At 59.3% G+C, this 26298-nt stretch overlaps 2 protein-coding genes across 7 annotated transcripts; one reads left to right on the top strand and one right to left on the bottom strand.

Moving 5' to 3' along the window:
• Nucleotides 1–2085: 2085 nt before the first annotated feature.
• Nucleotides 2086–4459, top strand: RPL19 (ribosomal protein L19). Its single transcript, NM_001030929.1, has 6 exons — nt 2086–2122; nt 2434–2540; nt 3020–3142; nt 3284–3404; nt 3671–3781; nt 4265–4459. The coding sequence occupies exons 1-6, from the start codon at nt 2118–2120 to the stop codon at nt 4386–4388; spliced, it is 591 nt and encodes a 196-aa protein (NP_001026100.1). The 5' UTR covers nt 2086–2117; the 3' UTR covers nt 4389–4459.
• A 263-nt stretch (nt 4460–4722) lies between these two features.
• On the bottom strand, nt 4723–26164 carry FBXL20 (F-box and leucine rich repeat protein 20). 6 transcript variants are annotated; one of them, XM_015299534.4, is made up of 15 exons: nt 25910–26164; nt 19432–19493; nt 16865–16919; nt 15762–15836; nt 14048–14142; nt 13641–13709; nt 13434–13529; nt 12303–12429; nt 11137–11211; nt 10388–10518; nt 9734–9794; nt 9248–9292; nt 8814–8870; nt 7661–7873; nt 4723–6929 (listed from the first exon to the last, which is right to left on the bottom strand). In XM_015299534.4, the coding sequence occupies exons 1-15, from the start codon at nt 25931–25933 to the stop codon at nt 6822–6824; spliced, it is 1293 nt and encodes a 430-aa protein (XP_015155020.2). In that variant the 5' UTR covers nt 25934–26164; the 3' UTR covers nt 4723–6821. The 6 variants fall into 6 exon arrangements, with proteins under 6 accessions (XP_015155020.2, XP_015155019.2, XP_015155021.2 ...); XM_015299533.4 differs by lacking the exon at nt 25910–26164 and adding an exon at nt 25637–25779; XM_015299535.4 differs by lacking the exon at nt 25910–26164 and adding an exon at nt 23726–24624.
• Nucleotides 26165–26298: the final 134 nt, after the last annotated feature.

The raw sequence follows: 26298 nt of genomic DNA on the forward strand, positions 1-26298 counted from the left end.
CCTTCCTTCTTTAGGGGAGGGCACCCCCAAAGCGGCCCCCAAAAGAGGGGGAGAGATGAAGGGTATCCCCCCCTCCCCCCCCAAAAAATAGAATATATATATATATAAGTATAAATACAGTGGGAGAGGGCAGCTATGATCAGCACACAGCCTGCATAAAAAGAAAACAACATGGGGGGGGTGGGGGGGGGGTGGGAGGGGGTACAGCCCCTTCCCCAAAGTCCGGGGCTAAACCCAGCTTCCAAGCCATCCCTGGAGGGGGGGTCCCTGCTGAGCGATCCGTGCCCCCCCCTCACAGAGCCCACCCGCCCACTCCCACACCTCCCGTGCTGATCACACAGCAGCCACCGGCTGTTGGAAAGTTCCGAATTCCTGGGGGTGCCCCCACCCTCTGCGCTCCCAGACAATGTGCCCAGGACAGCTGACGCCACGTTTTCCATTCTTAGACCCCATCCATCACCGTAAGGTGCCGACGATGGCACCTGTGCAGCCGGATGGGCGGCGCAGCCCTGAATGCAAATCGGGGCCCATCTGCAGCCCCTCGAGCTGGGGGTGCAGCCCGGAGGGGGGGGGAGTGGGGGGGGAAGGGGGGGATGGATCAGCTGGGAGCCGGAGGTGGCTGTGCTGGGACAGCGTGGAGGTGGTGGAGGCAGAGGATGAATGCTGTGTTCCCTCCCCAGAGCTGCGTGGGAGCAGAATGTGAGCTCAGTGTCACTGCTGGAGCTGCAGTGCGGGAAGATGGGAGCAGGGACTGCCCGGCCCCGGCACTGTGCTGCAACGGTCTGAGCGTGGGGTGAGATCTGTGCCCTCAGCCCCACGGGAAGCACACAGCGATGCTGCGTGGGGCTCAAAAATGCACCCACAGGTGGGAGGTGTGGGTGTTGGAGGTGTGGGCTCCATTGGTATGGGATGCATGGAGGTGTGGGCTCTACAGAGCTACACGACCTGGGGGGGTTGAAGCCTCCCCACCACCTCCACCCCACACGAGGGCCCCAAAGCCTTACGGGACGTTGATTCACAGCTGCAGATTCACAGAAACACAGATGGACAAAATCCTGGTGCTGTTCCAGGGCGGGCAATCAAACAGCAGCCGCTCTCCTGCCTCGGGAGCCTCCAGATTTTGATGCGTTGTTGTAGGAAAATGATGAGTCAGTTTTGAAACAGCAAAAGCCTGTGTTTATCCGTGTTTGTCTCTCAAAACGAACCCAAAATCTGCCGCCACCAGCTCCCTGTCACACACCATATGCTGCCTGCATTCGGCCGCCAGAGCCACGCGTGGCAGCAGCACAGGCTGAACACGGAGCGGGCAGCTGTGAGGGAAGGGGCTGCCGCAGGAGGGTGGCTTTGGGTTGGCGTAAGGCAGAAACCCGCATCGTGCTGCTGGGGGAGCCCTTAACAGGATCCTGCTCTCCTGAGGGGTTTGAGGCCACAGGGGGATGTGCTGCCTGGCGCTGGGCTGCTCCTCAGAGCGCACAAGCGGCGCCCGGCCATCCGCAGGCCTCACAGCGCCCCGGGCCTCACGTTGGCCGTAGGCCTCACAGCCACCCCAGGCCTCACATTGGCCGTAGGCCTCACGTTCGCCATAGGCCTCACATTGTCCGTAGGCCTCACAGCCACCCCAGGCCTCGCATCACACCAACACCAGACCTCAGGCGAACCCCAAGACCTCGAACCCAACCACGAGCCCCCCAAACTACACCCCCTCCCGCCCCCCCCCGCAGCCACCATGGGCGCTCCGCCCTCCTGCTGCCCACGCCGCGCCAGTGCGCATGCGCCCAGCCGCCCCCAAACCACGCCCACCGCGCATGCGCCCAGCCCTACGACCGCGCCTACCGCGCACGCGCGGCTCGGACCGTACCACTCCGCGCAGAGGGGGGTGCGGACTGACGCGCGTCCGCCTCCCCCACGCCTCGAGTGGGGCCGCGGCGCTCCTTCCCCCTCCCCACCCGTGAGCGGATCTCGGCGTTTCTCTGGCCGCGTTTCGATCCGCCGTGAGGCTGCAGAACCGCGGCGGGGCGGGCGCGGGGTGGTAGCGCAGTGGTACGTTCCGCTCCCCGCGGCGGTGGGCGCGGCCGCGTGCGCAGTCCTTTCCGCCCGGCTCGGCCGCAGCCGCCGCCATGAGGTGAGCGCCGCGCAGCGCCGGGGGACGGCGAGCGGGGAACGGGGAGCGGGGATCGGCGCGGGCGCGGACCGCGGCTCGCGGCTCGCGGCTCGGAGGCCTCAGGGCGGGGGGTTCGCCCGGTGCCGCCCGCGGGGGCGGCCGCATCTCCCGCACGCGGCGGGGAAAGGGGGGAAAATGGCGGCCGGGCCGCGCGGCGGGGAGGAGGAATGGAGGAGGCGGGGGGGGGGGAAATGGCGGCGGCCGCGTCGCCACGGGGAGCACCGCGGGGCCGAAGCGGAGCTGCGCTGAGCCGTCCGCCCCGCCGCCCGCAGTATGCTCCGGCTGCAGAAGCGCCTGGCGTCCAGCGTGCTGTGCTGCGGGAAGAAGAAGGTGTGGTTGGACCCCAACGAGACCAACGAGATCGCCAACGCCAACTCGCGTGAGTGGCAGCGGATGGGGCCGCCCGGGGGGGGATTGCGCTCATTTCGTGCCGTTAACGTTGGATGAGGTGGAGCTGATGGGGGGGGGGGCGGCTGCCCGGGGGGGCTGCGGGTTCTTTGAGGTATTCCGGGCCCACCGGTGCTGTTATGGGGCTGCTTTGCGGGGGTTGGGCTCTGGAGGGCCCTTCCGACCCCTTTAATTCTGTGATTCTTTGCGTTTTGGAGAGGATTGGGGTCCATCTCCGGCACTTGTGGGGTTCCCCGTGAGCTCACAGTGTGGGTCAGCGCAGTGCTTCGCCGGGTGACTCATAGGGAAAACATGGGATGATGGGGAAGGAGCAGCGCCAGCAGCAGAGGGGGGTGGGGGTGTGCTCAGCACATGGGATCCTTCTCACCTAAGCCAGGTGACAGCCTGGCCCAACGCGGCCTCTCTTTGCTCCTTCACGCCGAATACCCAACGCGGTGTTTTCCCTTCCAGGTCAGCAGATCAGGAAGTTAATTAAGGATGGTTTGATCATCCGCAAACCCGTGACCGTTCACTCTCGGGCACGATGCAGGAAGAACACCTTGGCCCGCCGGAAGGGCAGGCATATGGGCATCGGTGAGTGCTGCATGTGAAGCCTGCCTGCTGTGCGTGGGGCACCCACAGCCCTGCGTTGGCCACAGCTCTCCTGCAGAGCGTCAGCAATTCTGTTCCTGAAGTAGCCAGGCTGCCTTCTTACCGTGTTTTCTCTCTCCTTAGGGAAGAGAAAGGGTACGGCCAACGCTCGTATGCCAGAGAAGGTGACCTGGATGAGGAGGATGCGGATTCTCAGGCGCCTGCTCCGCAGATACAGGGAGTCCAAGAAGATCGACCGCCATATGTGAGTCTGCCAGCCCAGCGTGCAGCTTCAGGGGGTGGGCAGGCAGCGGGGAATGCGTGTATGTGCTTATCCATCTCTTGCTGTATGCAGCTTCTCAGCCAGCTCCTTGGTGCAGAGCTCGGTGATGGGAACAAATTCTCTCCAGGAAGCACAGAGCAGCCCCTGTACTTCTACAAACAGCCCCGTTTGTCTGTGCCACGGCAGCAGCTTCAGAGCTTGGGGGTGATCTGCTGTCACAGCACTCACGATCCATTCCGTTCCTTTAGGTACCACAGCCTGTACCTGAAGGTCAAGGGTAACGTGTTCAAGAACAAGCGGATCCTGATGGAGCACATCCACAAGCTCAAGGCAGACAAAGCTCGCAAGAAGCTCTTGGCGTAAGTGTTGCCTCACTGTCACGCTTCCATTTTGCAGGCTGGGGAAGCAGTTCTTTTTAACTAAGTGCACACAGGTGTTTGGGGTGGTTCTACCCAGAGCCCAGGTGAGGAATGAAAACAAAGCTGGGTAGGGCTGGCTTGAAGCAGAGATGTACATAATCCTGCCAGAGCTGCGTGCATAGCAGACCAGAATTGCTCGTAATGCTATAAACTGACCCACTGATGCAGCCATAGGAAGTGATTGATAAGGGGAGGTGTGAGCCATTGGTTCTCAAGGCTCCCAGTGGTGTGGGGCAGAGAGCAGCTTTGCAGTGCACCCAGCAGTGCAGGGAGCTGCACGTGGAGCACAGCCTGCTCGGCTCAGCAGCTGGCATGGCAGACCATGGATCCAGTGGAGCGAGGAGAGCAGGGCCAGCAGGGAAGGCTTTCTGTTGGCTCTTAGGAACGATCCCCAGGCGCTCACATACTCTTAACTTCTTGCAGCGACCAGGCTGAGGCTCGCAGGTCCAAAACCAAGGAGGCTCGGAAGCGCCGCGAGGAACGCCTGCAAGCCAAGAAGGAGGAAATCATCAAGACCCTCTCGAAGGAAGAAGAGACCAAGAAGTGAACGGTGGCTGTCTTGTGTACATAGTGCTTTCCATCCACGAGGATTCAATAAAACATCCAGAAATACTCCCACCCGTTGGTTTTCTTCTCTGGGGTGGGATCGGGGCTGAACCGCTGTTCCTCAGCTCTGTGCTGGGTCTGCCCTGGGTGAGGGGGAGCTGTGAAGCAGTGGGTAGAGAACAGCTGAGAAGAAAACACAGCCCCTTCACAGCACTCAGAGCTTTCCCTTACAGCTGGGCTGCAGTTCCCCCCCTCAGCTCTGAGCCCAGCACAGCGAGCAGCCGCTGCACGCAGGCTTTTCTGCTGCGTAAGGATATCCCTCTGGTAAGGCAAGCTTTGGAAAATGGTCTTTATTGGTATTTATTTATAAATACAAACATAAGGAAGAGTCCATTTAGAGACGGATAATTGACTTAAAAGGACACTGTCAAGTAGTTTGAGCTACCTTACGCTGTTACCCTGTTTGAAAACAAACAAAGCTTTGGGTTCTATGCTCTGAGTTACCTCTTAAACTCAAACCTGTTAAAAGAAATCAGTCCGTCAGCTACACCCTGGCTCGTCAACCAGTTTTGGCTCTCCTGTGCCTCGGCGTGAGCCGAACGCTCTGCCAGAGCTGTGCAAACAAACACCCATCGCTGGTGGGACCCCTCGGCCGTCATCTGCCACCCTGAAAACCGGAGGAAGGAGTTGTGCAGGTGAAGTATAGGAGCATGCTCACCAAGGAGAGAGAATCCACGGGTTTGAATAAATAGAATGCGTTAAAAGCCATCTATAGGAAAGGAATTGACAGTATCCTTTTAAAGGCGGCGTACGTTGGATTTCCTCCCGTCAGTCGGTGCATCTGTGAGACGTTAAACGCGCACCGACGGGTCGGGGAATCTGAGTTGGAGGGGAAGGGGAGACAGCTGCTGTACGGCCCCCGGGATGGCTCTGCCCTCAGGGCAAACCCACGGCCAAGAGGGGCGTCCCCGGGGTCACACAGACAGCCCTCCCATCTCAGACTGCAGCAGGGAGGCGAAGCACCGCTCCCGGGGCTGCAGGCAGCTCGGTTGGTTACCAGACCCGCTCCTCTCAGGGGGGATCCATCCCATAAATGTGCCCTTTTCCTTCCATCCCGGGGTGCGGGCAGCAGGAACAGAGCCGTGATGGACCCCTCAGCTCATCCCCACCAACCTGACCGTGCTCTGCCCCACGGCACCCCTGCATTCTGCCCCAGGAACGTGGAGCTCGCTGCGCCCCTCTGGTCAACCTCACCCCAAATACCTCCAACGCTGCTGCTCCCATCACACCCCGACTGCTGGGGGGGCACAGTGCAGCCCCGCTGCCTCCAGACGGTTCCTCCAGGGCAGCACTTACCTGTGGGCAATGCAGCACGACTGCCCAATGGGACAGAGGTCGGCGACAAGCTGTGGCTGGCCCTGCTGCTCCTCCCGCTCCACGGGCACAGTGAGGCAGGAGCTCTTGACCAGGACAACCAGCAAAAAAGGTTCTGTGTTTATTTTCCTCACGGGATGGGGATGAGGGGTTGGAGGGAAAGGACAGCAGAAGAAAGCGCTGGAGCAGAGACTATAGCTTGTCCCCTATAGCAAAGAGTGACGCTCTCATCACTGGGAGAAAACCTGGAATTCCAATCAGTTTTTCCATCGGCTCATTGCAGGCTCAGGGGCTGTTATAAAAAGGGGCTTCCTGAAATTCAAATGGGTTTCCCTCAACTTTTTTTTTGGGGGGGGTTTGGTAAATCTCAAACTGACCGAATGACCATCAGGAGGAGGGGAAAAAAAACCAACCCCAAACCAAACAGCGGGGCCTGACGGAGCAGATCCCAAACTACAGCCACCTATGGAGCCTCTGAGCTGGACGCTACGGGACACAGCAGCAGATGAACCTCCGCTGTGAGCATGCTCAGGGGGTCAGCAGGGATGGGAGCAGCGGAGCTCACATCTCACACTGCTGCTCCTCCGCCCCCTCACTCAGAAAGGGACACACAACTCGGGGGCTGTCAGTTCGTTTCCTTTTCCACCTGGCCAGTGGGTGCAGGGATAAAGCACGTCCCTTTCTCTCCCTGTTTCCAAGGGTTGCAATTACTTCTCTAACCTCTACAGCAGCAACAGTCGTTTGGGGTTTGCAAACATCTCCCCTCCTCACCGCAATGACTCCGTCTGAGCATGCCCAGCAGGAATGGTTCAGAACGATACCAATCCACCTACAGGAAAGCCAGCAGAGCTCCAGCCCCAGCCCGCAGAGTTCATCCGTCTGCTGGAACAGGTGGGGTGTGTACATGGATGTGTATGGGTGGCTACAGGGGCCGGCGCCGCTGCCCGCCGGCTGCCCCTTGCAAATGACACTGCATCGCCCTCCTCGAAGGTACAGCTGTCCGCCCTCACTCGAGAGGTGTAATTAAATACTCAGTTTGCAGGGATGGCTGCTTCCAGTGTCATAGGATGATGCAACATCTGCAGAAGCGCTGTCGGCTGCCCCCGACCGATGGAGGTGGTGTCACCGGCGCGAAGTAGGCGTGGACTTTGATGTTGGGTAAATGGGTCTGAAAGAGAAACGCAGCGCAATGGAGGGAGGGCAGAGGGGCATCAGCAGCACTGGTAACCCTCCTACACAGCACAGCCGGGGGGGTTTGGATCGCCGCTGGATGAGCGTCACAGCACAGAGCGCACTGCGGCGCACGGAGGGGCGCTGTGCTGCACTGCCGGGTGCTGACACACAGCCCTGGACTACAGAAGCACTGCCAGGGAGAGTGCTCATGGAATGCCACTGCATACTGAGTCCCCTCTGCCTCCCGCTGCCACTCTGTGGGCAGAGCAACAGGTGTAGGATGAGAGCAGACGGCCTCACGTTGCACCGGGGAGGGTCAGGTTGGATATCAGGAACCATTCCTTCCCCAGAGAGCAGCCGGACACAGGCACAGACTGCCCAGGGGGTGGGGGGTCGCCGTGCCAGGGGGTGCTCCAGCACCGTGGGGATGCGGCACTGAGGGCTGTGGTTGGTGGCATGGAGGGGGTGGGTTGGATGCGGGGCTCTCAGAGACCTTTTCCAACCTTAACCTTTCCAATTCAGATTCAGTCACACCTCCTGAAGAGCCAGGGCTCAGCCCACAGCGGTGTCTAAGCCCAGGACGGCCATGCATTCTGCAGGTGGTGGCTCTCAGGGTGCTTTAAAGAAGGAGCACCACCACACCACGAAGAACCCGGTGCCAAAGCCCCCTCTCCTCCACCCCCCCAAGAAGCCTCCGAGCCGCCCGGCTCCATCTCACGCTCTCACCCTGAGTCTCTTGATCCCCGCCCGCGTGATCTGCTGGCAGTCGTACAGCTCTATCCTCTCCAGGCTGTGGCAGCTCTTCAGGTGCTCCAGGGAAGCGTCGGTGATCAGGGGGCAGTTGTCCAACTCGATCACCTCCAGGCGGTCGTGGGCGCAGGCGCCGTTCCCCAGGTGGCGAATGCCATCGTCCGTGATCAGCTCGCAGTGGGACAAACTCTGCACCCAAACAGAGGCCGTGAGCCCTCGGCACGCAGCGGAACAACGCTCTGCTGGGGGCACTGGGGATGAGAGAGAAGCTGGCCGGTGCTCTGTGAGCACACGTGGGTGTTTGGCACAGAGCTGGGCTCAGCTCTGTGGAGCCGCGGAGCTCCGGGTGGCGCAGCAGAGCCTGCGGGGGGGAATTCGTGTGGCTGAAGGGGAGCGGAGAGGCGATGACAGGAGAGACCCAGGAGAGAGGGCAGCAGGCACTTACTGCAAGGAATGGGATAAATACCTCTGCTATCAAAGAAACCAGCTTTGTAAAATCTCTGTGGCCTTGCACATCATAGCCAGGGCTCTAAACACCTGCAGAAATAGAACGTCACCTGCTTTGTGCACTTCCTAAAGGTCCCGGGAAAGGAAGCGGGGCTTGAGCTGGGGATGGCATCGGCCCACAGCTCTGCGTGGGCACAGCTGAGGGGGAGAGCCCACGGACCGCACCCTGTGCCCCCCCACCACGATGCCAACGAGGCAGAGCTCATGGGGGGGCGGAGAGAGCCGGAGACGGGCACAGCTCCCAGAAACACAGCCCAAGAGAAGCATCGCCCTCCGGAGCCTGTGAGCCCTGCAGCCCTCAGGGGCACAGCTGTGTTAGAGGTGAGAAGGGCTCTGCTCCTCCAGACAGACTGACAGCCACCTGAGGGACAGCTCTGATTGAACAGGTGGGGAAAACCCTACCAGGAGCACCCAGCATCCCAGAACTCACTGCCCGGCAGCTGTGGGTGCCTGGAGGCCAACTACTGCCAGCAGCAGCAGAGGGACAACGGGTTCCTAAGGGTCAGGGGTTCAGCTGAGCTCTTCATGACGTGTCCATGAAGTCAAAGAGACGGATTCCCACAGGCAGTGCATGAAACCCCTCCATTTAGAGGAAGAAAACACTGAGTGTGTCACTACTCACCAGGACCTGGAGCCGTGGACAGTGTATGGAGAGCTGGATTAGCGTGCTGTCTGTTATCTGCAAAAAGAACGGGGCCTCTTCGTGCTGTGTGCTTTGCATGAAGGACCTTTTGCCCATCCCTACCAAGGAACAGGGGCAAACAGGTGCCCAGTCTGCACCCCCCAAAGCCCTCCAAAGTGTCTGAAATGTCTGAGTGAGGGTCAGGTCCCCTCCACCAGGAGGGGCACGGCAGCATTCAGCCATACGAAATACGAAGAACTCAACTACAAAGGCAGTGTTTCCTCATCCAGATTCTGTACCATCTTTTTGCCCAGGGCTCACGGGGGAAGCTCCATTTGGGCACAACCTGCTGCTTTTTCACCACCTCCCTGCACTGCTGCCGTCGTGCAATAAGTGAGGAAGCAGCAGTGTGACCGCAGGGCGGCGGCTCCTACCTGGACACACTCCTCCAGGTCCATTTTTTCAAGGTCGTGGCAGTTCTGGGAACAAAGAGAGGAGCAAACACACCGAGTGAGTGCAAAGTCCAGGCAGCAAAACCAAACACCTACAACACAGCCAGCCCTCGGCAGGAACAGAGGTGTTTCTCCATGGAATAGCAGGAGAGGAAAGAAAGTTTGCTGCTTCTCGATGAACACCACCAAAGGAAATCCAGCAAACGTCACTCATTTCAATGAGTTTTTCTTAATGAATAGGAAGAAAAGGAGGTTCAACGCAGGGTTGGTCATACAGAGCACAGTTCGACCCTGAACAACAAATATTGGGTAATAGGGGTGCATCCAATGCTGCCCTTAGTTGGCTCTGAGGTGTGTGGGGCTGCAATACACCACACTGCACACACACTGCCTCCCACCCACACCAAGCTGTGCTCAGAGGGCCACGCAGCAAAAGCAAAGCTCTCCCTTGCATGAAGGAGCACTCACCCTGGCCAGGGTTGTGAAGCCCACATCTGTCAGCTGGGAGCACCTGGCGACTTCCAATATTCTGCACAGAAAGAACGGAGAGTGACCCTGGTGGAGATCTGCCCTCACAGCACCCACCCACAGTACCTGAATATAAGAAACACCTGAATGCACCCAAATGCCCCACCATACAGCAATATGGGTGTGGAGGAACAGAACTGAATTACAGCAAAGACCTCCAGGAGGGACCTGTGCTGATCAAAAGGTTTTAAGCAGAGAGCAAAGAGGCTGCGGAGTTGGGAGCCCACTCCTTCAGCACCAATTCCACCTGCCATAAAACTGCAATGAGAAGCCTGCCATCATCACACAGTGATGGAAACAGTGGTGTTTCAATGTGTTCTCAGCACAGAACTAACCCGACCTCAACTGTCTTCCATTAAAAAAAAACATAAAGCAGAAGTAGACATGCAAAGGTTTAAAGAGAGATCGCTGCAGTGCACCGCCACAGCACGGAGCTCTCCTCCCACTGCTCTGATTGAGAAAGAAGAGCCTGGTGCAACCAGGAGCAGCTCCAGCAGCACCAGGAGCAGACTGAGGGCAACCAGGAGCAGCTCCAGCAGCAGCCTCAGCACTGAGCAGCCCCACACAGCCCTCAGCTGTGCACCAAGGCCTTACCTGAGCCTCGGGCAGTTCTGTCCCAGGGCGTTCAGGATGGCATCTGTAATGTTGCAGCAGCCCGAGGCACACAGCGACTGCAGCTTGTGGCATCCTCTGCATATTGTAATGAGACCATCATCTGTTATTTGCTACAAGAAAAACAACAACACCATCACGAGGCATAACAGAGGAGCAGAGGTGCCCCGCGCCGCACGTTTTCCTCTTGGGTTTCCAACCAGGAACGTAACTGATGCCACTCTGTGCTTCCCAAAATGCATTCAGCCCTGCAGCCCAAAATGCATTCAGCCCTGCAACCCAAAATGCATTCAGCCCTGCAGCCCAAAATGCATTCAGCCCTGCAGCCCGTGGCTGCTGCCCTGCTCTGCCTGCAGCAGGCACACAGCGTGCACACAGTGTGCACACAGCCCACCCACCCCAGCTGCCTTTTGGGTGCCGACAGACATTTGTTCTGGCACTGCAGTGTCACTGCTTGGAGTCCTGCAAAGGGAACTGCTGCTCTTGGAGCAGTGCAGGGCTGGCTGAGCACCGCCAGCATTCCAACCCCATGGAAAGAATGCTTCCAGCACAGGAGCTCAGCAGCCCTGCAGGCAGGGCAAGGAGAACAATGCTTCCACCGAACCCAGCGCTGCTCCAGGGGCTTATGAGCACTCCAAAAAGCTGTTTCAGATCAGCTATTTTTAAAAGGCTCAGTGGTGCACAGCTGTGTGCACCACGGCCATGTGCTGGGAGCACAGTGTGGTACTTACTAAGCACGTCTGGAGGTTTAATGTCACCAATTCAGGACAGTTTGCACCGATGTATTTGAGAGCTTCGTCCTCGAGCTGGGAAGGAAAATCAGAGAGTGAAGCAGTGCTGCAATGCCTGAGGTGGTCCTCCAAAGGAAGGTCTGGGGACAACGAAACGCGGGGATGGGGTGGCTGTGTGGGAGGAGGGCAGTGCACTGCAGCCTCCAAATGCACAGCAGGAGCACAGTGCCACTTCCACTGCTGCAGGAACGGAGTGCAAGGACCCACAGCCCACTGCTGACTGAGGGAGAGGTGGATCCAGGCACACACATGGCAGGAACAAAGCGAGCAGTGGGGTCACAAACCCAGCCCAGGAATGAAGGCTGTGCTCTGCCAAGGGGGGCCACAAGTGACACCACGTCTATATGGCAGCGGGGGAGCTCTCAAAGAAATAGAGAGTATTATTTCAGTTTGAGGAGCACAAACACACCCAGGGTTCCTTAGGACGATTAAAAAAGCTTGCTATTCTTAAACCCATATGAACAGATGGCAAAGCAATTGATAACGAGGATGTATTGCCATCAATATTACTCGTGGCTGCGTAAATGATGAGAAACTCAAGCTGTTCCTACGACCTGAGCCCTCCAAACAGGCTGAGATGCCACCAGTTCCAGCCCTCATGGCTGTGTGTGTCACACACGAGGGTGTCCCCCTGCCCACACCACGTGCCAGTGCTGCCCTTATCGTGGTCACCCTCCAGGACTCGTTGTCCTTGCATGGAGAAATGCGCTTTTTGTACCTACAGCTGTTTATCTATAGGCAGCAGATGGGAATGGCAGTGACTCATGCTCGAGGAATGCACCCCCCCAAGAGAAAACTAAATGCAAAGCACAGAGCCTGGGCACCAGGAGCAGTTTGGCCCGGCTGCCAGGTCTACCCAGCAGGTAACCCCAACCCCAACCCGATACGCCCGCAGCTCTGGGATGCAGCTTTCAGCCCGCTGGGGTCACTGCTGCTCTCCTTTCCCGAGGCTGAGACTGAGATGTGACAAAGAGCAAACCAAGAGGCAGCCGTAGGAGCTGGCATGGTGCTCACAGATCCCAAGGGAGCAGCAGCAGTCCCTGCCACCCACACCCAGCCCAGCAGGGACCAGCCAGCTGTTGTCCCTCGGTCCCATTGCCCCATACCTGTGTGCAGCCCTTCAGGGACAACGCTTTGAGGCCCCCACAGCCCCTCACCAACGCCTGGACGCCGTCCTTGGTCACTTGGTCACACCAGGAGATGTTGAGCTGCTCCAGCAGCGGGCAGCCCTCGCTGCAGAGGTGAGAGGAAAAGGCTGGAAGCTTTGGGCATTGTGTTAGAAGGAAATCCTTCAAGCCAGAATCCAGGAAAACCCCATCTCTGAGCAGCACCTGCGGCCCACAGAAATGGGGCCCCCACCACCAACGCTCAGAGCCCACGGGGGCAGCAGCAGGAGCCCTGGGCAGGGAGCAGCAGGGCCAGCCCTGAATGCTGCACCCCATTCAGACACCTCCTGGCTCCTGCATGGAGACAGCACAGCCTGTGTGCGTTCTGCACCTCAACACACCCTCAGCCATAACCCAACGCTGGGCTGGTTTCCACCAGCAGCTCCCATCCAGGTGGACCTCTGCAGCACAAACCTGCCCACGTGAAATTAGGGGTGCAGACGAAGAACCCCAAGGGGGGCTCCAAGTATTTTCACAGAGCTACAAAGATAACGTAACTGCTCAGTTATTCTGTCCAGATTACGTCCCCTGTAATGCTGTTTTCTTGTGTTTCATTGCTGGGATATCAGTTTTTTGGTAACATCTCAGCCCCTGTTGTTCCCTTTGGGAGTTCTGTGCCTCCCAACACCTCCCACCAATGTCTGCCTTTCCCTTCCTTTCCAGGACCACTCAGCCACGCCATGCAGCAGATTGGGCAGTGCTGTGTGTCCTAAGCGTCTCAGAAAGACAAACAATCACACGTTCACCTCCCAGCTATGTAAACACTCAGCAGCACCCTGACAGAGCAGAGCCGGCTGGAAGCACAGGAGGGGCATTTAAGAAAGGCAGGGTGACTTTTTGGGTTCACCTCCAACCCCTCCTCCAAGTCCTGAAAGCACCGTGTAACACTTCTGCTAACAACCACCAGGACAGGCAGGGCCAGCTGGAATCCCCACAGCCCTGCAGGGATCCGAAGTCTGCACAGCCACAGCTCAGCTCCCATCTCCTCTGCAGGACCACGCAGCCCCACCATCAGCCCCCTCTGCCCTCCCACCCAGGAGCCTTGGGGTCAGGTTGGCTTTGTCCTCCTACCTGAGTGCCTTCAGGGACAGGTTGGTGATGGAGGTGCAGGATGCCAGGTCGAGGTGCCGGAGCTTGGAGCAGAACTTACTGAGGCTGGTGCACGTGCTGGAGGAGAACACACAGCAGTGTGATGGGTTTGCCCCGAGCCCTGCACGCTCCTGGTGATGCACAGCACAGAAGGGGATAAGGGGCAAACAGGGAGGGGTTGGCACTCACGCGTCTGTGATTTTGGTGCAGCCATTCAGGTTCAGCACTTCGATGTTCCTGCAGTTCTGTGCAAATGTCCTTTAGGAAAGGAAAGGCAAAACAGCTCTTTTCAGCCAACGGGTTTCCAATAGTGAGCGCAGCAGCTACAGCTCGAGCGGATGGGCTCGAGTAGAAGAAATGAACACAGCACGAAATAAGATAATCTGTGTTGGCCCTGAACTCGCCCTGGGATCTCCCACTCTTTGTCATTCAGCCCTGAGGAGAACACCACGGTGTGAAGGTGAGATGCTCAACGATCAACGCAGACATCACCGCTCTCAGTGCTTTATGTCAGACACAGCGCTGTGCACCCCCGCTGTGCTGCCCCCCAACAACACCCCCATGGGCTGCAGAGCCCCCCCGTGCCATGGCTGTACCTCAGTGCGTTGTCCCCCACTCCCTGGCAGCCACGCAGGCTCAGCTTCCGCAGGAACCCCCCGCACCTCTTCGAGATGTTCTCCACCACTCGGCCCTGGTGAGGACAGAAGGGGTGATGTTAACATCCCAAAGAGCCCACGGCAACAACAGAGAGCTCTGCAGGTTAAGCAGTCTGTTCTTCTAGTTGCAATGGCACTGGGGAAACACAGCGCCGTCGGGACCCCCGATGGGACCACCAACCAGGGCAGTGATGGAGCTCGGGTGGCTCAGGGCTGAGGACCCCCTGGTGCCAGGCAGGCTGCAGGTGGGCTGAGCAGGGAAAGCCCGAGAGGACATCAGTACAGAGTGCAGCAATCCCAGCTGCTGTCCCCTGCCTTATCCTACAGCTGTTCCCCACAGAGCAGGAACCCCTCTCCAATCCCCATAGGCTGGGAGGTGCTGAGGAGCCCTGCAGTACCGAAGATGTTTTCCTAAAGTCTTTTTCCAATCAGGCAATCAATCATTAACCCAACAGCGGGCTGGGCCCGACGTCACGCACAGCTGGAAGTGGGACAGCAGCTGCACTGCAGCTGTGTGTGTGCCAGAACAGCTGGTGCCCACCTCTATGGGCCGTGCAACAGCTGGGGGCACAGCTGGGGAACAGATGGGGCGGTGTGTGGGGCTGAGTCTGCCCTATGGCTCCGGGAAGGGCTGAAACAGGACGAGCATCTCTGCAGCTCCCCTGGCAAGCTGATGAGTTCCTACTCTTCAACAGGAGGATGTAAGTCTGACTATAGATGGAGTCTGTGTCAGAGGATGGAGTGCCACAGCTTTAGAGCAAACATAACTTAGGCCATCGTTAAGCCCAGCAGCTGCATTGAGGTTCCATGCAATGCATGGCAGCGTTTTGCCTCAAAAGGGGAATTTGGTGCTCCTGGAGGAACACATCTGACATAGGACAGTGGTGGAGACGTTCACGGCGCCCAGAAGGTGAGCACTTCCCCCTGTGCCCCACGGAGAGGGCAGCTCTGGCTGTGGGACACAGTGCTCCCGTGGGGCAGAAGGCGAAGGGCACCTGGGAGATAAGGATCTGTTATCAGGAGCAGCAATCACAGGCTGTGCTGCACGGTGTGTGCTTCCTGCAGGAGCTGAGGGGCTGAGCCCGGCCCTGCAGGGACAGCACAGACTGCTTTAACTCCTTCCTCCACAAACACCATCTGCACCTCCCCACTCACACACACTGTGGTTACCACGCAGCCCATACCTCTGTCTGCACAGAGTCAGAATGAGACGCTCCTTATCTCCCTCCTCCAAAAGGTTTTAAAGGGAATATAAACGTTCCAGTTAGAAAAGAGGGGTTTTGGTGCCGTGTTGGGGCTCTGAGCCCAGGCAGCCTCCCCAGCACTGCAGGTTTGGATACTGGAGACAGGGAAGATGTGCAAGCCGTGCTCCAGAAGCAGCACAGCTCTCCCAGCAGCACAGCTGCTCCACCTCTGCCTTCACAACGTCCCTCCCATTGCCATCCTTTATGCTTTGATACAGATATGGAATTCCATCCGTTTTCAGGAGCTGGATGGGTTGTGAGCCCATAACGACTCCCCGGGGCCACGAACTGAAATTAATGATTTCTGTCTCCGGGGAAGGCAGGAAGGGCTGTGCTGGGAGCATTAATCCGTGCTAGGCTGTAATTACATTTCAACAAGAAAAATGGGTTTGTATGTCACTTAATTATACCTCAATATCCCTCTGGAAATCAAACAGGTCAATTCGCTGCCAGTTACTTCCATCCAGGGCCAGAACATTCCATGCCTTTATTGGAGGAAAAAATGTAAATGTCTGGTTAATATGAAAAATACCAACAGCCCGACAGGGGGGACACAGTTACAGCTTGTTCCTTTTAGAACAACCGCTCTGCCTCAGATGACAGCACAACAATTAGAGCCAGGGAGAACAGCTCAGTTAGTTCTCATTGTGAGCACAGTGTGTGTGGGACCTCACAGCCCATGGAACCACCAATGGGTTTGGGTTGGATGGGACCTCAGAGTTCACAGAACCACCAATGGGTTTGGGTTGGATGGGACCTCAGAGTTCATGGAATCACCAATGGGTTTGGGTTGGATGGGACCTCAGAGTTCATGGAACCACCAATGGGTTGGGTTGAAGCCCCCTCTCTTGCCATGGGCTGACTGCCTCCACCATGCCAGGTGCCCAGAGCCCACCCACAGCCTCAGGCACCCCCAGGGATGGGGCACCCACAGCTCCAGGGCTGCACCACCCCCATGTAGCCCATGCTACAGATGAGAACCAGCAATCAGTTATTCTGCCCTCAGTAAACCAAGAAGGTTTCCAGCACAGTGCCATACTCAAAGCTGTAATTACACCACCAAAGTAAACAGCTGAATCTCATCACAGCCATCAGTCCACCATTAAGAAAGAGTGCACCAATGGATGTGCATAGGCGTATTTTTACAGCACGCCCATTACGAGCACTGGGCTGCATCTCCAGCACAACAGCAGCTCTTGTGCAAGCCAGGCAGGCTTACACCAGCAGAAAGAACTGTGAGAGCCCATTGACTCCCTGCATCATAAACCTGTTGTGGGTGTTTGCTTTAAGGTCTGGTTATTGCCAAAAGGACACCCAGCGGCTCCAGAGGAAAGGGCACTTATCAGTGGGTGCAATCGCAGTGCATTTCAGAGTGTGACGGAGGGAACGCAGAGTGCTGCAGCCCTGCACTGACTTTACAGCACAGCAGTTGGAGCAGTCAGCGTGCAAAGCTCCCCATTACAAAGCCCTGTGTGGGTGCTGGGATGGCCCTGCAGCAGGAGGAGGTTCTTACCCGGGAGACCTGAGCGCAGCGACACAGAGTGACCACGTCCAGGAAAGAGAAAATTCTGCAATGGAAATGGAAAAGAGATCTCTGTGGTTACCTGCATTTACAAGGCAGAACGTGTGGGAAACGAAGGGGAAAAAAAAAAAGGGTTGGAGAGAACAGTCATTTCCTGACGGCACGGCATCCAAGGGGAACTGAGAACAAGCAATGCCCCACCGCCCCAAAACTCTCAACTTCTCCCCCAGCCCTCCCTTGGATTAAATGCTATTTGTGTGTGCCCACTGATGGCGCATTCAGCACAATGTCAGCGCACAACAATACAAGGAAAGCTGAGGGAAATGAGAGAAGCGAGGGAAAATTCCTACTTTTACCCCAAATTCCCACCAGAGGAACACAAAAACCCACCCCAAATCCATGGGAACAGCAGCTAAGCCAATAACAGGGCTCAATTTCTGCACTTTCATAAAAATCACTTTCTCCATGGAAATCCCGGGCTATTAATAACCTCCCCATCCTCCCGCCAGGGCTTTGGGTCCTGGCCCAACTCCTTCCTGCTTCCTGCTCCTCCCTTCCCAGCCTACGCCCCGCTGCAGGGGATGCCAACGCAGCACAGCACTGCTTCCCATTGCAACACCTGGGAGCTCCACCGGGGCCCACGGCTCCTCCCTTTGGGGATGCAAACCCTTCTGCCCGCTCCTCACTTCAGGGCTGCGCATCCCTCTGCCTGCTCCTCACTGCGGGGGTGCACAGCCCTCTGCCCCCCATTGCTCCCCGCACTTCCCCGGCCCCTCCGAGCCGTGCGCTCACGGACAGAGCGTGGGGACTTCTGCCTCCAGAAGCACTCACGGAGCATTCCCCAGCGCTCTGTGCACTGCTCTGACGTTGGCTCAGGAGCGGAGCAGTGACTCAGCACACTCAGCCTCACACATCACTCTCAGCGGCAGCCGTGGCTCCGCTGTGCACTTTGGTCTGTTCAGACCCGGCTGCAGCCTCAGCCATTGGCACAGCCCCAGGAGAGCAGCAGCACAGCTCCGTCCTGCAGCACAGCGCTGAGCTGAGCTCCTGGGAGCACTGCAGGGACACTGCTGGGGAGTGCTGCCAAAGCCCAAACCCCGCCGAGGAGCACCAAAGCCCAAACCCCGCCGAGGAGCACCCCGTGGGGCTCAGCAGCCACTGAGCTACAGCCCTCCTTCACCACAGCTTCAGCGTGGGATGAGCGCTGCGTTCCTTCCCAGCAACCTGCATGGGGTACAGCAAAGCCATGGGAGCCTCTGTATCCACCTGAACTCAGCTCAGGAAAAGCCAACCTGGCGAATGGCACTGGGGGTGGAAGGGAGCCTGCATGGCACCCTGCTGAGCAGCCCTGGGTGCTCTCTGTAAGAGTGGGACACCACAGTTCCTCCTGGATCATCCTGAGGCACGTCCTCCATGGGATGGGGATCGGAGGGGACGGCTGAGTGCTGCCAGCTGGGACTCAGACAGCTCTGCTGCTGCGTCAGGTGAACTATGTCCTGGTGAAGCAGCTCAGCGTGGTGAGGATGGGGCTCTGCCTCCCAGCCCGGCTCCGGCAGCACAGCCAGAATGTGCTGCAGTCAGAACGCTTTTCAGCCCCTTCGTCCATTGGGACTGCCTGGGATTCCTCACTTCCCCACTGCAGCCAGCTGAGGGTCAGCGCCTCTCCGGCAGCAGGGAGAGACCCCGGCCAGGAGCAGGAACTCCTAACCCAACCATGACCCAGGCAGGACCTGAGGGGCCCAGGGAGGGGCTGGAACCCCCCACAGCCCTCCCACAGCCAGCCCAGCTCCCAGGCACGGCACTGCTGGAGCCACACATTTCTGGAGCTCGGGGAGGGACAAAGGCCACTGTTCCCCTCTTTCACATCCACCCCCTCTTTATTTTGCTCAAGCACAGCTTTCTTCCTTTGCAACCACACACATGAGGCATCGATGCCATGTGCAGAATGAACAAACTGGGGAACAAGGCACCAGGCTGTAGTGCTGCTCAGACACACACGTCTTTGTCTCACAGACAGTGACACATTTACAGGAGATTCCTGCAGATAAAACGCATCCAAGTTTCCCTTCCAAAGGCCGCGCTGTCAATCCAGGCTGATCCATTTGCACACTGTGCTAACAGTGGATCCCAGCTCTCTCCAAACCACTACGTGTGAACCTTCACGTTTATAAACTCCATCTCCTCCTATTGCCCAGGTGCCACGTGTGGCACAGCACTGCCATCGGGACACCAAACCACCCCCACAGTGCTGCTGCTCCTCTGTCCCCATCCCAACCACTGCCCCCCATCCCTGTCCCCTCCCTGCCTGCTGGGTGCAGAGTGCCACACTGCCCTGCCACCGCTGCCCCACACCCTCCATCCACTTCCATGAAGGAACCCGTTCAGCCCTACAGCTCTCCCATCCACAATACAGGCGCCCAGCAAATCAACACTCAGCACAGAGTGCTGGAGCACACCGCGCTCGCTCTGCTTCTCCTTGCTTGCAGCTCTGCCAGGACCTGAGCCTGGATGGTGCATCACAGTGACAGCGCTGATCTGGGGGGGCGGAAGGGTCTTACCGCAGCAGCAGCTCTTTGGGAAGCTTCTTGTTGATCACAGCTTCATCATTGTTCGAGAACATCTGTAACAAGAAGGACGCCAGCAGGTTAGCCATACGTTTTCCTTATGGAAACAAAACCTGCTGCGCCGCGGGGAGGGATCTGGGGGGCCCAACCAATGTGCCCGAGGGAAACCGTGCGCACCTTATCAAACTCCCAGGGGGGACCATCACTGGATGGGACACTGCACCCAATGCGGACCCTCTGTGGGTTGGTGGGGGAAGGGTGAATGGGGAGAGCTGCATTTTCCAAGCGCTGAAGGCAGAGCTGTGGCTGGATCCCATAGCCCACCCGTGCCGAGTCGCAGGCAGCCCTATGGCCACGGGCAGGCAGCCCTGCAGGCAACCCTGCTGCAAGAGTGCAAGGAAGTGCTCTTTTCCAAGAGAAAGTGATGGCAAAGCCTTGTGTGTTTGGTGAGGAGCGACTCCATGAGTCTTTCTGTGGTGACCCCATGCACTGATGATGGAGCGCACAGAGGGGACTCCATCAGCAGAGAACAAAAATGAGCTCTGCTGCTGTGAATGAGTACCCCTCAGCCTCCAGGAAAACAAACTGCTCCTCCTGAGCTCTGCACCGGGTCAGAGCACTGCAGGAAGGGCACCCAGCAGGGTTCACCCATCCCGTGGGTGCAGCGCGCACAGACACAGCGCCGGGGTGGCACAGGTTGACATGGAGAGCTACAGAGGAACACGGGAGCTGTGTGCCAGCCCAGCCACGGGGCAGCAGCTCCTCACACAGCCAATGCTCCACACCCACCCCCCGCCACACCACACGCAGCAGCTCTGCCCCCCCAGGGCCGCATTCAGTGCTCCCCACCAGAAGCCATCACGTGTCAATGGGCGCTCCAGGCCATGGATGGGCACAGCACCGCACATCGTAGAGATGGAATCATAGAAACACAGAGGGAAAATGAGTATGTTTTCCACCTCCTGATTATGAGAACAACAGCAAACGGGTGTATCTGTCTGCCCCTCTGCACTGCCATCCAGGCACATCAGTGCCAGCACCCTCTGCCCCTGCAGGACGTAATGGGACCCCATGGAGCTGATGGGAGCGCAGCGGCACAGCCCTCCCATAGGGCACCCGTGGGCTCTGCACTGCAGGCTCTGCAGCAGCCGGGGTGCAGCGCTGCGAGGAGGCACAGCTGTGCCAGGTGTCTGTTAGGGCCCAGTGGGTCACAGTGTGACATCAGCCACGTCACCCTGCATCCGGGAGCACAGCGCTGACAGCCCATCGTTAGGGCCGTCCCTGCACACCCTGCACGCAAAGAGGGCCGTCCAGCACGGTGATGCAAACTGCGAGTGGAGCAGCGTGGGGCAGGAGGGGGTCATCCACGTGTGAATGCACAGCAGAACGCCCCGTCACTGCTGCAGTAGTTGGGCCTGCAGCAGCACACGGGCTGTGATGGTGATGTGTGTCACACCTACGGGGCTTCAGAGCCCTCTGTGTGGCTGCTGCACAGGCAGGGATGGACCACTGCGCCCAGCAGAACAGCAGTGCTCCTGCTGAGCTCCTAAAGGAGTTAATCCAGCATTCCTGGGAGGTAAGCAGCCCTGGGGGGCACTCCAAGCAGCCCCCCCAGGCTTCCCAAGCATAGCACAAACCCGGGGAGCAGCCCCACCAACCGGGGGGCTCAGCACCCCACCCCGACCCTCCACAGCTGCTTCTAACCACAGGAAATTGGGTAATCAGAAAGTGGGCTGCAATAACGAGAGGGTAAATAACGCATTCTGGAATTTGTTTTTAAGGGAGGAAAGGTGGAGGGCCAACAGCTGCCATTATAAATTAGGGATTACACGCACAGCTGCATGCTTTGCCTCTTACGTCCCCACCCAGCCTGCGTGGAGATGTGTCACAGATCCACCTCCCCGGCTCAGAAAGAACCTTCTGCTGCTCTGCAATGGAATAATCAGAAACATCAGCGTGGATTCAGCCCAAGCTCAGCCCCGGCTGTGCTGCACCCCAATGTGCTTTGGGTATGGGCTCAGCTCTGCTCCCAGCAGAAGTGCACAGAGCCAAGCTGGGAGCAGGGAACGTCCCCACGGGGCGCAGAGCAGCGGCTGTCTGTGCACGCAGGGGATCCCTGCAGCCATGCAGTGAGGGCTGTGCAGGGATACCACTGAGCCCCACTGCTGCTCCGTGCACCTCTGTGGCACCACCGACCCCGGCGTGACTAAGCAGGGAGAGGAGAAGAGAATGAGCTCCTGAGAGGCCAGGCTGATTATGGGCTTAATATCCCTAAAAATAGCTCTGTGTGTGATTTGCTCAACGTACACCACCGGATCCCCTCCTTCATCTGCCTTGGAGAAGCTCTGTGCTGAGGGATGGGGTGAGGAGCTCCCGACCACGGGCTGCATCCATAACAAAGTCAGAAGGAGCCATCCCAGCAGCGGGAACACGGGGCACGGAGATGGAGAGACCCATAAGGGCAGCCCTCCCACCGCACCGGGTCTGTCCCCTGCAGAGGGCACAGTGCCTCACACAAAGCAGGCAGGGAACCCAACGGGAACCACGAGGACCGCCCGTGCTGCCACCAAACGCCATCCTGAGCACCCATCATTTTGTGTTGGGTTTCTTTTTAAGCTCCATTAAAAGCCCCCAACGTTTGGGCCATAGGGATTTCATGGCCTGGCACACAGACCTGATTCAAAGCGCTGCTGTCTCTTTTCCACGGCCTCCAGTTGTGTGTGAGCACTGCTATGCTGGGCTCACGGCCGGCTCTGGCTGCCACGATGATGATGATGATGGTGGTGGTGGTGGTGGTGCTATGGGTGCAGGTGCTCAGGGATATGTCCTCACCCCACCTGCCATGGGTGTGGGATGGCCCAGGTGGGACCGGCTCTGCTGCGCGTCGCATCGCCTTTCCCAATGCAGTGACTCAAATGCAATCCCAGGCAGGGCGATCCAGCAGTGAAAACAGTAATTAGGCAGCGCAGCCCGGGCCCCAATTAAGACTGGTATCTTAACCAGCACGAAGCATGGCGACACGCAGGCCGGCCCTGCGCCTGTTGGGCAAGCTGCAAGGCACGGCACGGCCCCCATGGCACAACCCAAATGGGGCACGGGGCTGTGCTGGGAGCTCAGAGCATCAGCCTTCTCCTCCTAAGAGCAGCCAGGCAGCAGCACGGTGGGGAGCCGCTGTGCCAGAGGTGTTCCAGCAGGTGGGGATGGAGGTGGGACACACAAAGTGGGCACAGCGGGACACAGCAGGGTTGGCCTCGGGGGTCTGCGGGGTCTTTTCTGTCCTTAATGGCCCCGTGGTTCTCCCTCCCCCCCCCCCCCTCTCTTACCCAATGCTCCCAGCTGGGAACAAACAGCCACCCCTTGCGACACAGGCGGCTCCCGCAGGTGACACAGCCGAGGTCGAACAGCCGCTCATTTAATCCACGGCTCGTAAAGCTCTCCTAATGACGGCGGGGCAGCGCCGGCGGTGCTTAACACAAAGCACCGGGAGGCCGAAACCCGCCCCGACCCCACTGAACAAAAGGATGCAAATGAAAAGCAGCCCAGGTTGGTTTCCGAGCTGCCCTCTCCCTCTTTATCCGCGCTGCTCCCCAAACAGCACCCGCAAACAGCACAGAGGGAAGCACCGAGCAGCTGAGCTGTGCCCGACCCTCCTGCAGCCCCCGGACCCCCCCGGGTGTTTGCAGCTCAGCTGCCCAACGAGTGCCACAGGTGGAGCACAAGTGATGCTCAACCACTGCTCTGCAGGTGGATCCCGTAGGAACTTTGGTTACTTCTCTGCTGCTTTCAGGACTGTGGGCTCACAGCAAAGCAGGGCACGAGGCAACAGCGGGGACAACAGGAGAGCAGGGAAAGGCTCAGCTTCCACACCCCCACCCCACTGCCCCACTACCACCTCCCCGGTGTAGGACAGCCGCTCTGACCCACTGACCCCACACCGCCTTCACCCCAGCGGTGCTCTCTGTTCTCTTTAGCCACACGTCAGACACGATGCAGCTCCAGCGCAGCTCTCCCAGCCAGCAGAGGCTGTGGGATGCCCAGAGTTACACCCCGCTCCTGCTGTGCCCCTCTGCTCACACAGCCCCAGCGCTGCCACAAAGCCCCGACCGGAGCACAGCAAACAAAGAGCCCCGAAACGGAAACATGGGAAGCACGTGGAGATGGGAATGGGAGAAACACTCCAGAATGGGAGTAGGGAAACTGACATTACGCTGAGCGCAGACGGGACTCGGTACTGAGAGGCAATTCGATCCCGAAGCACTTCCAGCTTCCCATCCTGCTCACAGCTTACCTCGTCCCAGGGCAGCCCCGAAGTCAAGTGAGCCCAAAGAGCTGCCCCGGCCAGCTCAGAGTCCTCCCAAAGTCAGCATCCTAAATCCCAGCCGAGGATGCGGCTGTCCCAAGGAAGGAGCGCCTGCACGGCTCCCACCCCCTCCTCCGAGCCGTCCCTGCATGCACCCACAGCTTTCCTTTTTCCATAGCACAAACTGCCCCATAAACGCTCGGCAGCCCAATTTGGCTGCAGTTAATTGGAGGTTTTGAAGGCTCCCGCAGGAATCTGGGATGGCTGCTGGTTTGGTTGATGGGATGGGTTGGTTTTTTTCTTTTTTTTTTTGGTTTTGTTTTGCTTTTGTTTAAGGATGTAGAGGAGACTTACACGCATTGCTCACAGCCTGGAAAAAAAACAACTGTAATTACTCCGGGCTGACGACGTGGCTCAGTGCATCGCAGTGCATCGCAGCGCATCGCAGGGCAGCGCTGCTCACACTCGCAGCCCCAGGCCCGGTACCCAGCACTGCTCCTGGGTCTGTGCCACGACAGCGGGGGGAAACAGCCACTCTGCTCTGAAAACAGCACTGGGGGGGGGTCTGAGCACTGCGGGGGTCTGAGCGCCTGGGTTGTGTGCGCTCACAACAGGTGCAAGGAGCGATAGGAACCAGGGGGCTGGAGCAGCTCAGAGCAGCACCCCTTCTGCCCTCCCCCTCCCCTTCTGCCCTCCCCCCCGGAGTGCTCTGGGAAGCACAGAGCCCCGCACGCAATGCGGATCACGAGCGGCTCCAGATTAAACCAACGCCACTGAAAATTCGGAGCGGATCCGGGCGACGCCGGCCCTTTTGTTTGCTTTGTTTGGTTATTTGCTCTTTGTTGTCGGTGCGTTCAGGACGGGCTGCGCCGCGCCGGGCGCTCCGCGGCTTCTGCTCTCCTTTAATGCCAACCCCCACCCGTGCACACGGAGAATCCACGCTCACATCGCAGCGAAGGCGCTCAGCCCGTCGCCCACCACCACCTCTGTGACTCCAATCAGAACCGATGAGACCCCCCCCGGCCGCCCCCCCCCCCCCCGGCAGCGCCGCGCTCAGCAGATTTCTGCTCCATTGTCCCTCGTTGTCCCCCATTGTCCCCATGTCACATGAAACAGCGGCTCTTTGTCAACAAACAGAGCTCTGGAAGCAGCAGAGCGTTGTCGGGAAGGTGCCACCAACTCCAGCTGTGCACCCTTCTGACCAAAGGGGGTGGGGGGGGGGCTGTTCAGCCCCAAACAACCGCAGCAAAAAGGTGAGGAGAGCTCAGCCCCCCCCCCAGGGGCAGATATGGGCACGTAGGGGTGAGGGGGTCAGGGCTGTCAGTGCACACAAACCTCATTGCCCTCAGCACAGCTGAGATAGGGGAGGCCCGCGGGCGCCTTTTGGGTGACGGCTGTCAGCACAGACCCCCCCCCCACCCCCCCACCATCAGCACCGGAGCATCGCGCTTACGGAGCCGTGCGGTTCGCCTCCTGTTTAACGAGGGCTGTTTGTGACCGGGGGACCCCCCCGGCTCCGGCCCAGAGCCGCCCCCGGCCACAATTAAAATCGCAATAACAAAAGAAAGAAAACGAACCGGCCGCGCTCCCCCCGCAGCGGGTTGGCTCCAGCCCCGCACCCGCAGCGCAGCCCGAAGCCCCGCACCGCGCGACCCCCCGCGCCCCGCAGTGCCCCCCCGCAGCCGTCACACCGCACCAGGGAAGGCCGCGCCGCCCCGCCCCGCACCGACCGGAGCTGCGGCCCGCCGGATCTCCCTCCGGGGCTGAGGGGGGCACAGAGCCGCCCTGACCGCCCCCCTCCGACCCCTCCCCCCCGGGCAGCCCCGCTCCCCCCGGGCCGCGCCGTTCCCCCCCCCCCGGACCCCGCAGCCCCCGCGCGGGCCGAGGCCGCGGCCTCACCTCGAAGCGGCTCTTGGTGACGCCGTTCATCTCCCTGCGCATGGCGAGGGGTGTGCGGGGGGCGGGGGGGGGGGCCCGGCCGCGGCCCGGGGGGAGCCGAGCTCCTGAGGCCTTAACTTCAACCCCAAACAAAAACACGGAGCACCTGCCAACAACGCGCGCGCTCATTGGTCGGCGCCGGGGCACGGCTCGTGCTGCGGCGGGGGGGGGGGGGTGTGGATGGGGGAGAGTACGCGGTTCTCATCGCCCCCCCTTCCGCCGGCGCCCACCTACCCCGCAGAGCGCCGCCGCGCCCATCGCGCCCAGCTGCTGCCGGGGGGGCTTTGGGAGTCCCCACCACTTCCCGGTACGGGGGGCCGCGGGGTGCCCCCCCCCCCCCACAGACACCCCCGGGGGAGTGCTGCAGCCTCGACGTGCCCCGCCGTACCGGGGGGCTGCAATGGGGGCGGGGGGGGGGGCTGGGGGGGTCCCGGGGGGAGCGCCCCCCGCCCCGCGGTTCCCTTCCGGGAGGAGCAGACAGGGCGCGGGAAGTGGCCAATGGCGCGCCGAGTTGACGCGCCGTCACAGTGACGTCATCCGCGCGGGAAAATCGAGCATGGTGAAAAGCGCCCCCTGTGGGCAGCGCCCGCGCGTGAACGATTAACAAAATCGACCCCCCCCCC

Source organism: Gallus gallus, chromosome 27, assembly GCF_016699485.2.
Source record: "Gallus gallus isolate bGalGal1 chromosome 27, bGalGal1.mat.broiler.GRCg7b, whole genome shotgun sequence".
In the NCBI taxonomy this organism is placed as follows: Eukaryota; Metazoa; Chordata; class Aves; order Galliformes; family Phasianidae; genus Gallus; species Gallus gallus.